This window comes from Numida meleagris, chromosome 1, assembly GCF_002078875.1.
Source record: "Numida meleagris isolate 19003 breed g44 Domestic line chromosome 1, NumMel1.0, whole genome shotgun sequence".
In the NCBI taxonomy this organism is placed as follows: Eukaryota; Metazoa; Chordata; class Aves; order Galliformes; family Numididae; genus Numida; species Numida meleagris.
In genome coordinates, this window is record NC_034409.1 from 152,911,062 (window position 1) to 152,923,785 (window position 12,724).

At 37.9% G+C, this 12,724-nt stretch overlaps 1 protein-coding gene across 6 annotated transcripts in view; it reads right to left on the bottom strand.

Moving 5' to 3' along the window:
• LMO7 (LIM domain 7) overlaps positions 1–12,724 on the bottom strand; it is a 130,114-nt gene that overhangs the window by 36,320 nt on the left and 81,070 nt on the right. For 4 of the 6 annotated variants that reach the window (XM_021417272.1, XM_021417252.1, XM_021417236.1 and 1 more), the window contains exons 5-9: positions 7,726–7,756; positions 7,213–7,326; positions 6,536–6,734; positions 5,112–5,364; positions 720–749 (exon numbers count right to left, since the gene is read on the bottom strand). In XM_021417272.1, coding sequence (XP_021272947.1) covers positions 720–749; positions 5,112–5,364; positions 6,536–6,734; positions 7,213–7,326; positions 7,726–7,756 — 627 coding nt within the window. Of the gene's footprint in view, positions 1–719; positions 750–2,152; positions 2,870–3,322; positions 3,524–3,712; positions 4,004–4,333; positions 4,634–5,111; positions 5,365–6,535; positions 6,735–7,212; positions 7,327–7,725; positions 7,757–12,724 lie in introns of all 6 variants that reach the window. The other 2 variants (XM_021417278.1, XM_021417243.1) reach the window with 2 other exon arrangements.

The window sequence follows — 12,724 nt, forward strand, 5'->3', positions numbered from 1 at the left end:
ACCATAAAATATTCAGAAAGCCCATCACTGTTATTAAAAACTTCAGACGAATAACCCTGAGAATACTCTTTTCACTTTATTTATCTACTTACTTTGGTTCAATTGCTACCTTGTCAAAACAAATTAGTTAAGTAAAATAATTCTCAAGTCTTATGAGAGTTGGTATTAACATCACAGCCAAAACGTGCAATGTGAAGTAATAAATAGCAGGCCAAATGATTTTGACACTCATTTAAACTATCAATCAAGTGTATGAACTTGTATCTTTTACTCTGGGAATCATTTGATATTGTATTGCAACCTATTTCAAAATGACAGATTTTTCAGCCATTCCCATGATACACGCGTGTCATTAACAATTTTCAGGATTCTAACTGTGCAGTCTTTGAAATAAAATATTTACTAATCTTGCTTTACATTACCTGAATGTTTTAGAGCCTGATTTAAATATAGAACACCATGTACTTCAGCTGGAATAAAACATCAGAGCTATTTTCAAAATGCCTGACAACCATAACTAATATAATCCTAGATGTCCGAGGACTTTTACTAGATGCATAGCTTTTAGTCTTGTATTTGTTATGTAAATTGCTCAAGCACAGAACAAAGCATCATGCACAAGTTGCTTCGAGCACGAGTTTTTAGCTACTGTGCATGCATGCAAATTTAAACGAGAGGCAAAAATAGCATCGTGATCTTTCAAGCTTTTATGAACTTACCCTTGCTCATCAGAAAGCTTTTGAAACAGTCTGAGAAATTAGAAACCAAAAAAAAGAAAAGATTCAGTGTTTTGCTTGATATTCATAACAACATTCATATCGTCAGTACACCAGCACTCTCACTACACGAAGGTGAAACCGTGAAAGCCTGAGGATCAGCCAGCATGGAGTAGCACATTAGCGATCTCACACAAGTAGAAGCACATCAAGACTCGCATGATGTGTAAGTCAGGCAGAAAACTGACAAAACAAGGCCGCCTGTAAGTTTCCAATGCTTCCAATTTAGAAATGCAGCATGAATAGAGCCTTGTTTTAATTCTGCATCACTTACTCCTGTGCTGCTAAACAGCACGATTCTCGGAAGATACTCATTTCAAGAAATGAAAACTAAAGTCAACTTGAGTCCTAAAAAGAAGCCTGGCTCACAAAGGCTGTTCTCTCGCTTATTCAGCCATCTCTGATGCTAAATACAAGTAATATATGCAATTGATATAACATCCTATATACAACTTCACACATTAAGTGGAGAATCAAACACATTCAGCATGATTCAAGGAATTTTAGTACTCTTGAATATGAGTATTCTATTGAATTAATTCTTAGAATGTGAAATTATTTCGAGCGCTTCAGAAATGTTCCTCAGTGAAGCCTGCACCTTGTTAACAGCATAAAGCTTAAAAATTAAATTTAATGACATCAAAGTACCACTTGCAACACGGAAGCGTCTTAGCCACAAAGTAAGGAGGCACAGCTGGTGGAACTGCAACTTGCAATGCCGTATTTTCAGAGCTAAGGAAACATTCAAACCCCTCCAGTCTCCCAATATACAAAATCTGAAGGAGAGTTAGGAAGTTTAAAAAAAAAAGACTTCAGTCAAAGAAAAGAAAAATGGGGGTATACCAGGAGAGGATTATGGGAAAGTATTAATTAGGACTATATGAGATATGAAAGCAAAGAAAAATACTGGTAGAATAAATATGCCACCATGGAATTTAAAATTATGTGGATGCACTGCACGCATGCACCATGACTTCGGATGGGCAAAAGAATACTAATATTTTTTTCACCACTGGAAACATCTCTAAACTGTAGTAAAACATTTTATAAGCATTTTTAAGCTCAGATGCAAGCAATAATATAAGGATGTCCATCCCCAGAATTTGTCATTAAAGCATTCATGTGTTTCAGAAGTGGTTATTATTGTATATTTTCTCTGGAACTGCAGCCTGAAACTACAAAAAGATAACACACTTTTAATGAAAATATGGTATTGCAGTCATAAGCTTCTATTGAAAGCAAATAAAAAGCTTGTCCAGGACGACATAAACAAATTATAGATTTGCACTCTATGAATGGCTCAGCACAAGATGATGCTTTTCGGAATGGATACAGTTCAGTTAACTCAAGCAAATCCGTGCAGGACACAACCTGACCTCTCCACCATCTGACGTTTCTTGTGTCTAACTTTGCTGGCCTCCCTGATTGCTTCCCACTTCTTCCAGTCTTCTTCACTGCATGGACCTGGGATAAAATTTACTGGCTGCATGCTGCTTCCCACTTTCCAAGACTCAATCTTGCGTGTCAGCATATCGTCCCTCTTGTGTCGGGAAGACGGTGACAGCACTCTACCACTGCTTTTTCTTTCCTCAGGCGTTGCGTTTTTTTCAAGTAAACATAGAAATTTGGACCGGATTTCCTCTGGAAGACTCCAAGGATCAGGAAAGAGTGCAGGGTGGTACTTGTCTGGAGCACCTGATAAAGGCACCTCTTTTTTCTGAGAGAGGATTTTACGAAATATCATGTCATCTTTTTCCAAATCTGGAATCACAGGTTGGCCTTCCCTAGGTTGCAGAATTATTTCACCCTCTAGAGGAGGCTCCTGCTCAGAGAATTTTTTGAAATACTGGGGGTCCTGGAGAACAACGTGATTGATATGGAAAGCCCCAGTTTTGCGAACAAACAAGTCATCGTTTTCTAGATCTGGGTACGGATATCCATTTTCAGTGTCTCCTTCATCACATCCTGGTATAAAGGAAATATTCTTTCTACATTTTATGAGCCTAGGGCCAGAAGTAGGATCGATTTTGGTCTTCGTTTCAGAAGACAAGTAGTCAGAGTATTTTTGCAGGGCCTGAAGTAACAAAAACTGACTGAAGCATATAAAACAAAAGGAAGGAAGTAAAATATCATTAACTAGCAAAATACAAGCAGATCACAATTGTATTGAGATATACAGTTGTTTTAGACTTGCAGTATCCTGAGCAGCACAACTATACCATTTGGCATTCACCACCACTAACCAGCGCACAGTGCACATCAACCAATGTAAATGTAACAAGACGTACTGACTTGCCTACAAACAGCACACTTGCATGCTCACACACAAAGCTAGTAACCCTATACATCATGTTATCCTTTCACATTTACAATTTTCAGAAGACGACCAGCAACCTATAGCTATAGTAAAAAAAAAAAAAAAAAAAAGCCCGGTAATAATAAAGAAGCATAACATCACAGGATGCAGTTTAATTTCATTTAGCTGTTGCATATTCAGACACTTTGTTTTGATGCAACAAGAGTACAGCTCATGCAGCAGTATGAACCTGGGCTGGTCAGAAGATTCCAAGATTTTTCCTTCTGTAATCTGTGACAATGAGCTTCCCATATATTCAGCAGTTGGCTTATAGTTTTGATCCCTTCTACAACTGCTATTCCATTCAAAACTTGGTCTTGGCTGGTTAGCAACAATGGCAGAGTTTTGTTTGTACGCAAAATCCATATCCTCAGAGTCTGATTTCTTTCTACTGTACAACAGCACAAAGAATAAGCAGAGGGAAAGAAAAAAAACAACAACAAAAAAGTGTATGCATTTAGTACAATGCATAGTGTCAAGAGTGCAACAGTTGTAATGAAAATAATATTTCAATTATTTTCTTAAAAAAAAAAAAGGTTTTGCACACAGGAGAGAAACAGGGGCATGCATAAAAACGCACCTGAACCCTTGAATCTCTTTATACCAGGGTTTGAAAGAGGATTTCCTGATTTTTTTCCATAGCAATTCTTCTTCTGGAGTCCAAAACTTAGGAAGAAATTTGTCAAAAGGAACCACTGTATTTGATGCTGAAGAACTTAGCTTGCGAAAATAGAGATCATCTTTTTCAATGTTTGGCATGACTATTTCTTCTTCCTCGTCCTCATCAAAATACCCAGATAATTCTGGAGAAATGTTAACTCCTTGTTTGTTTTCCTCTTTAGTATCCAACTGCCTCTGTCTCCTCTGGTTACTGTTCAAAATACCCAATCAGTTAAGATATTTTAGGAGCAACTTGACAAAAAAAATGCAAAAAATACATGCTTTTTGGCTCAGGAGCTCAACCTTGTGAATGAAGCAAATTAGTTCTCAATTCCACCACTGCAGTACCAGAAATAATAACAAAAAATGTTAAACTGTTATAGTGGCATCCTATCACATCTGACAAAAATTTGACAGAAAAGGCACAATAATCTATCACCTCTATAAAAATGCAGATTAGAAGGCTAACTTTATTGAGTTATTGATGGACTGCAATTTAGGTAATAAAACAGTTACTCGATCTTGGATTAGTATCTCTGACCTCAGTGGTTCAAGCATTGCAGCTAGTGGACCAGCCGAATAATTTTCTTGTGAGCAAGATTTAGGAGAGTCACTGCGCAACACGAAATGATGTCCAGGTGCAGCAGAGCTTACAGGGCTCTTTTGGACTAGAAATCTACGTTTTGCTAAGTCATCCATAACCACGTCGGGCATCCTTCTTTCATCTTCTGAATCAGAGCCACTGTCATACTCATAGATCATCTGGAGGGAAGCTGGATTTGTAAGCCCACATTCTGCTCTGCTATTTTGGCAGGAAGCTACGGGATTCCTTTCACGTCCACTGAGGTTGACCAAAACAGGAACAGAACGAAGACAGTGAAGTCATGACAGTTATGATGAAACCCAAGAACTGCACACTAATCTCAAGTGCGCATACTAAGAAGTTTGACAAGAGAAATTCATCACCATAGTTTGGAAAACTTTAATGAGAAACTGAAGTTGTACATCTAGCTCACTCAGGACTTTACTTAAGATCATTTAAATCCCCCCTGCATCAAGTCTGACCAACATCAACACAACTAGTTTTCTGGTTTTTGAGTAAAGGGAAGAAAGTCAAGCTGACAAAGAAAATAACAGGAAAACAATAATAATAATAACAAAAACCTAAACAACCACAGCAGCCTCTCCTTTCCCTTAAAACATAGAGTATTTCACTTTCAACTGTAGCAACAGCAGCTTTTTTTCATTAACTAATAAAGAAAACATTTGTTAAAAATATACATGAAATTCTGCTTTACAAAGACTGCACACACCAGTACCTTGAAAATGTTCCATCTGACTCTGTGTAGACAGGGCTTGCCCAACTCCTCCTGTTGTCCTCATTCTTCTCTGTTCTTTTCTTCCTTAGGGGTGCTGGCATATACGTTGGCTGCTTGTTTTTGGTGGGTAAGAAGCGATTGAAGTCAGTAGCAGGTTTTGGTTCAATTACAGAAATCCTTCGATAGGACCTGTCATCTTTATGAGAGTCACGCATCTTGAAAGGCAGTTCTGAGTCTGTGTCACTATCACAACCTTAGAGGACAGAGGAGAAAAGAGATGGCACAAACATTATTCCCTGATAAGAGTTCCTATCTAAAAGTTATATTGAAATATCCTAAAGTCAGTTTAACTCCATGTTCGAGATGTTTCCACTGGAAAGTTGCTGAACTACTGATGGGACTGTAGGAGAGGTATTTTTAGAAATTTGTTCTGAGGCTGTGATAAGGTCTGTTAAGCTGAATTTGGTCTGCATGCTCATGCTACATTCATTCCATTCTTTCACTATCACTGCTGCCTGCCTGAAACAAAGTACTAACCTCTAAATTGAAGAAGTAAAACATCAGAGAAGGTTTTTTTTTTTTTAAATTAAAAACACATTTGCAACTCATATTTACTAACAAAACCAACTTACTAGCAAAGAGTATAACAATATGCTCATCTCAGCATATTAACATCCATTAGAAGCCCTGGGTACATGTCACATATGTAGCATGGCTATATACATTGCTTTGTTCAGATCAGACATGATCTACGTGACGTGTCTGGTCCAATAGTTTTACTTTACGCAGATGGAACAGAAATTAAAATCTCATTGTTTTTATGTTGTTAGACTACAAGTTCACTCTGCATTTTTTATCAGGGAGAAAAAACAGGTTAGAGTAGAGCTATAGGGAACTAGTGTCACAGATTTTCTTGTTACCATTCTTTCCATGATAATTTAAAATATTAAAAATAAGACCTACTACTCAGTTTTTAACCCAGATAGGAAAAACACTACTTACATTGAATGTTCACAGATCGAGTGAAAATGTAGATATATGATACATACACGATAGGAAGAAGGCAAAAAGTTTTTGAAACTGTTGCAGTTTTAGGTGAACTCATCAGGATCTGAATTCTTGTAACTGCCCTCCCTGAACTGTAGAAAAATACCCCACAGGGACACGCATCCTAATGTGACAGTGGAAGCATGAGTCCTAACAGCCCTTCCTAGTAAACTTCCTGTGGGCACTGCTTTGTTTCTATCAATCAACTGTTAAAGGTCAATATTTGCTTTAGGAAAACACAACTGTGGCAGTTGCAGAATTAGACTTGCCTTCCAAGTCACTTTAAGTACTGGGCACTGAAAGAATCAGGTCCATACGTTGTCTTTTCCCACTCTCATAAGATGTGTTAACAAAAGATTTAAAAGAGGAAAACATACCTTCACTGCCACCTTTCAAGGTTATGTCTGATGAAAAGCTTGTGGAGGATCTTGAGCCAAGAGAGTCCAAGCTATCGAAGGAATCGTCTCTTTTGTGGCTTGCTGAAGATGGAAAGGGCTCTCCTCGGTCCACGTACCAAATATCACCGTACCCACTATCCCTGCCACTTCTGTTTAGGTGGCTGGACTCTTCAAGTGCCTATGGGATTAAATTTTACAAGGTCTTCCATAAGAGTTTAAGGCATAATATTACTAGAGAATTTTCACTCAAAAATTTTAAAAACGTGTCTTGACTGCACAAACAAACTCTAACAAAGACTAATGTCAATCCTTGAAAAATACAAAAGCTTGAATAGAAGAGTCGACACAAATTCTTAAATTTCTCTCATTTCAGCCAAACAGAATCAAGACAAGGCTTATTCACAATCTACCAACCTATCACAGGAGATGGACTCTGAATTTCTTGATTACATTGGTATCAGAAGAACCAGTGTAAGCTAAAAATCATTCTTTTCACACAGCCTTTGATAGCAAACAAAACAAAACAAGAAAACACCATGACAGTATTCCCCAAATTAAGACTAAAATTAAACCCACCAAGAGATGATTTTGAGTTGTAAAGAGTTGCAAAGTATGATATCAGGGTATTTACTTACTACTTCTAATAGATTCCTTACCTTAGTCAGTGCTTGCCCTAATAACTTCTCAAATGCTTTAAGATTGAGATATGGACCATTATAGTGAGGGTTACTTTGTGCTTTTCTCCCCAGCCAATATAATGTAATCAAAACCTAGGAACATCAAATAAACAAAATGAAATATAAAGTTCACTACATCCCTCTCAACCAGCATTAAAGCATCTCTCCATGTTGCTAAGAGGGATTTTCCACATTGAAATACAAAAATGTTGTCTACAGTATTAGCTAGAACTTCCATCAAATCTATTTAAAGCGTGACATTATATGCAGCATAACACAAGTAATCAGATGTAAGTGCTGTTTAATTATTATATTTGTTTGAAAAATTAAGACCCATAGAGATGATCACAACATGGCACTAATTTGAATGAACAGCTGAAGAATAAAATAAGCAATAATGCCAAAAACAGAAATATAAAAAATGTTTTTAAAAGATATTTTATCAAAATTAGCAAGAAATTGTTTCAGAAACCATTGATATAAGTGTCTTACGTTTTTCACTCTTCTGTTGGTCTCCTCTGGTCTGAGGGAGTGCAGGGAATGAGGAAAAAGAAAACAAAACAGTTTCAAAATCTGATTAAGTTTAATTATTATTCAAGATTTAAAAGGTTTGAAGCCCAATTAGAAACTACAGAACACATGAAACTATAACTATTTCAAAAGAAACAAAAAAGCAATGCACTTTGAATTATCAAGCATAACTATACTATTTCAGTCATTACAGACAAAGCAAGAAATCATTAAAGATTCTGATTTGAGAACAATTCAGAAAGGTTCCAGGCTCTTTCAATTAGCTTAAGTTTTTAGTTACCAACAACATCATGAAAAACAAGCTAACATCTGGGCACTATAGTTTCTATTATCCAGGAAGAGCTTCAGTTCCATATGAAAGCAAATTCCTTCCCGTTGTGTTACATTTTCCAAAATAATTGCTGCATAGAACATTTAAGACAAAAAAAAAAAAAAGCTGGGACATTTGAAGAAAGCTACTGTAGGGTTGGAAATAGTGTTTTGTTTTGCTTTGGTGCAAGACATTCTCAGAAAAAAAAAAAAAAAACAATCACCAAGCACTAACAGTAGTTAGGGTAAGAGGATTTGAAAAAGGTGTGGAATTCATATACAGTAGCAGAAATATTTACGCAGAGTCCAAGATCCAGACCCATGATGCGTCAGGTCACATATTCTACTACCGGCCATCTGGGAACAGGTTAGTCAAATGGTTATAAGGGAAAGGTAAAGTAAGCTGTACAGAGGACAGTTGTGAGGAAGCAAAATCGTGACAGGGTCTGGCAACACGGACAGCACTCTTCAGGGAAACACTAAACACAACAGGACACAGCCCACATAGCCACTGCTTCTTCTCTTTCCTAGTTGTCTGAAGAGAGCATCCTCCCACTCAGTACTGATGGGATTGCCATGCCCATCATGAAGAAATCAGGCAGCCATGAGCACAAAATCATGAGATGCACCTGACCTGCACAATAACACATCTCTTAATGTCAAATATTTACGTGTATATTTTAAAAACCTTCCTGAAATATGTTGCTGTTGTATTTATTTTTTTTATTGAGCATTTATTGGAGAAATGTTTTGTCTTCTTCACGAGCACATGGATTTCTTTTTGGATGTATGTGCTATGGCTGCTACCTAATGTACTGACTACAGACAGGCTGCTTACTAAGAAGAGAATGGAAAATTGTTCTTGTGGGGCTGTATAAGCACCATAGTGTATAGAATCACAGAATGGCCTGGGTTGAAAATGACCATAATGATCATCTAGTTTCAACCTCCCTGCTGTGTGCAGGGTTGCCAACCATGAGACCAGGCTGCCCAGAGCCACATCCAGCCTGGCCTTGAATGCCTCCAGGGATGGGGCATCCACAACCTCCCTGGGCAACCTGTTCCAGCGCATCACCACCCTCTGAGTGAAAAACTTCCTCCTAATATCTAACCTAAACCTCCCCTGTCTTAATTTAAAACCATTCCCCCTCGTTCTATCACTATCCACCCATGTAAACAGTTGTTCCCCCTCCTGTTTATAAGCTCCCTTCAAGTACTGGAAGGCCACAATGAGGCCTCCCCAGAGCCTTCTCTTCTCCTTCTCTTCTAATATCAGTATTATACTTCCCATACCTGATGGAGAGTATTTTCAAGGTTTATGCTATTTGGCCTGAAGGTTTAAGGTCATTAGGACAGAATTTCCTTCATTATTTGCAATTATAAAAGCAGAGGACATGCATATCCTTGCTAAGGATGCCTTAAAGTCAGCTTCCAAACTTTAGCAGTCTGGTAAACAGCGAAAAATTCTGCCTTTAGTCAGCTACAGGCTGTACCCAGCTGGTCACACCAGCTTTCAGAAGGAAGCTCTGAGATTGAACATGGTGTCCACTTCTGCTCCTCATGAGTTCTCTGGGATCATTTGTATCGGTCATTTGCAACATGAGGAACAGTCAGTTGCTTTTGTATTTTTATATATAGTCTACACTCGAATAACCATGAACATACGATGCCTACATACTTGGGCTATAAGTACTATAAAACTTAAGAACATTCACATAAACTAGTAAGCATGACTGAGCCCCAAATGCAGGCAGAGAAACATTTCACACACATAAACAGGAGACAATGCTCCATTCACGTTTGCTAGGCTAACAACAGAAGCAAGCTGTCAAGCTGTTTACCCTTAGTAAAGCTTTTCCAGCTTTATGATTTTCATGCATTACTACTCTCCTTCTCTGAGGTATGCCTGTTGGCCTCTGATCCCTTAAACAATTTGTTTTGATAGATAAGTCCAAGCATAAGAACATATAAATCAAGAAACCTCCTGCTAATCTAGAGCAATCAATTGCTCATTAACATAGGTATATATTAATTCTTTGATAGCCCTTACATATGGGGAAGAGGGGGGGATTCCAGATGAGTAATGTATAGCCCAGAATCTGTGCAAATCCAAAATCTATAAGTGTTTTTGCAAAAAAAAAAAAATTATATATATGTATGAAGCCAATGCTGTTATCTTACTGGAATGCCTTAGAAGAAATTGTTGTCACCTTTAGATTTCACAGCTGCTTCTTGAAATAAGAGCCTCTTACATCTACATCATGGCCAAGCTCACAAACCAAGCTATGCATGCACAATCCATTGCTTAGTTGCCCCCCAGCCCCCCATACTGCCTTTAAAATAGCAAGTTGATAGAATGTTGTGATGATACAATATGAAACAGTTATATCAAACAGAGTTTCTGCTTCATAAACTGCTATCACCAAATGTAAATTTTATGCAGTATTACGCATGGTCTGATGTGTAGGTTTGAACTACAGGTCATATCAGCAACACTAAGTTAGGAGAAGTAGTAATTGGCAGAAACCTCTTCTGCAACATAGCAAAGCCTTTTGCAGCTTTAAAAGGATGCAGGAGCCTTCCTTCTTTGACAACCTGCTACTACCCAACAGCGAGCTCCTGCTCTCACCTTTGCTTTCTTTATCACACATACGGCTCTCTGGCTCTAAAAACATGGCCAAAACCCTCAATTTCTCACACTGTATTTGATGAAAGGTTCAAAGATGTGGAATGCAAGAACTTCAGCAAAGCAGCTTTTAACCTTTTTAAACATTTGTGGACAGCTACAAGTTTATTTTGAACATAAGTCTTTGAACACAAGCACTGAAATGCACATGCAGCACTGATTACACTGACATTTGTCGTATGAAAGCTGTTCTAGCAACTGAAGAAGTAACCAACTTGCTGATATGCCTTCATCAATGAAATTAAACACCAATCATACATTAGACAATTCCAAAAAGAAATTTGATGTTTTAATTCAAAATGATGATGACAGAACCCAGCTGGTGTAAACAATGGTCTTTATGAAATTATTATTCTGTGTAATATAATTTCTGGCTCGAATAAATGAATGCCATTGTGCTGTAATGCAAGCAGGTTGCTGCTTTGCTCAGGAGGATACAACCAAAGACACATCTTAAAAACAATCTGCTAAAAGCAGTGCGCTCCTGTCCAAATGACAGTTCCACACTGCTTACTAAATCATTTTATTAAATTTCAAAAATTAATCTCTCTCTCTTCCCAAAGGTTTTGTCATTTCACTAACTATGCAACTTCACTAGAGAGGTCTGAACTAAGCAACAGAAGCTGCTAAAGAGAACAGTCAGCATTCTACAGAAATAATTTTACTGTGTATGCTTCATCTGCTCCTGCTAGTCTCAACATTTTAGAATTTGTTCTGAAGTTTAAAAGAAGACTGGGTTACCTAATGTAACTTCAGTGTCACCTAATGTAACTCCAACTAGCACAGAATTCCCAAATTCAAAACCTACAGCTTTTCATTCATGAAGTGAGAACCTTAAGTATTGGCAGCAGTTTCAATAAAGTTTATGAACAACTTCAAGATTAACCATCCTGGAAATTATATATCAAATGCAGCACAAGAGTCTAAAGGCCATGAGATAACAATGTGTGGGGGATACTGTAATAATTACGAAGCATAACAACAATTTCAGGTTGAACGCTGCTACAAAAGACGTGAAATAACCACCCATGGAGAAATAATACCCTCTGTCTAAATCATCTGAACTACGTCAATCGTTTAGCAAACAGAAAAAAAGACAAATGGGACAAAAATAGTGTGCACTTGTTAGTAGATTATATGCTTAGATACCAAATACCTTAGTTACATTTGAACAAAATGCACATTCACCAACATGTTTTACGCTTGGTCGGCATTAGAGGATGAATGCTTCTCTAATAGGGACCGCTATATAATAAAAGAAAGGAACATGGCAACAACAGACTGAGCTGCAGCTCAAGGAATTTATTCCCAGCTCCACTGTTTGCTCAAGGTTAAATAGCAAAATTAGTCACTAAGGCCCCTGCCTGACAATACAAAGGCTTTGGCAGCAGCTCTACCTTAAGGATTTCCTGATCTCTCTTTCCCTTCCAGCTGCCTCTGTTTGCTGCCCTGTGGTTACGCCAACACAACTCTGATTCACGCTGTGAATCAGGACCAAAGGGCTGAGCCAGTTTCTCTGTTTGGGTTTTTCTAATATGTATTTTTAATGCCCAAATTAACTCACTCATCTGATTTACAGCATGCTAGCACAAGCGTGTCAGTTATACAGCTGCAAAGCTAGCACACTGCCATACAGGAGCAGAGAGGGGCCTGGTGGAAGAGGAGCTCATCATGCCAACAACCTAAGAGACCACGGTGATGAGAATCTAGCCAGAGGCTCAGCCTGCTTCCTGTTCTTCTGCCAAGGCTTAGGTTTGAGGCACGAGGACAGCTTCCTATTATTTTAATGCACTTTGAGGTATTCTTAAAAATTGACAAGACAAGTCATACAATTTATAGTAGCAAGCAGACTGCAATACCTTAAGAAATCAACTAGACTGCTAACACCTGTATACATATATTTTCAGTATCTCCTTACAGTAGAGCAGTGTATTTTAAGTACTTACGTTTAGGTTCACTTATTTC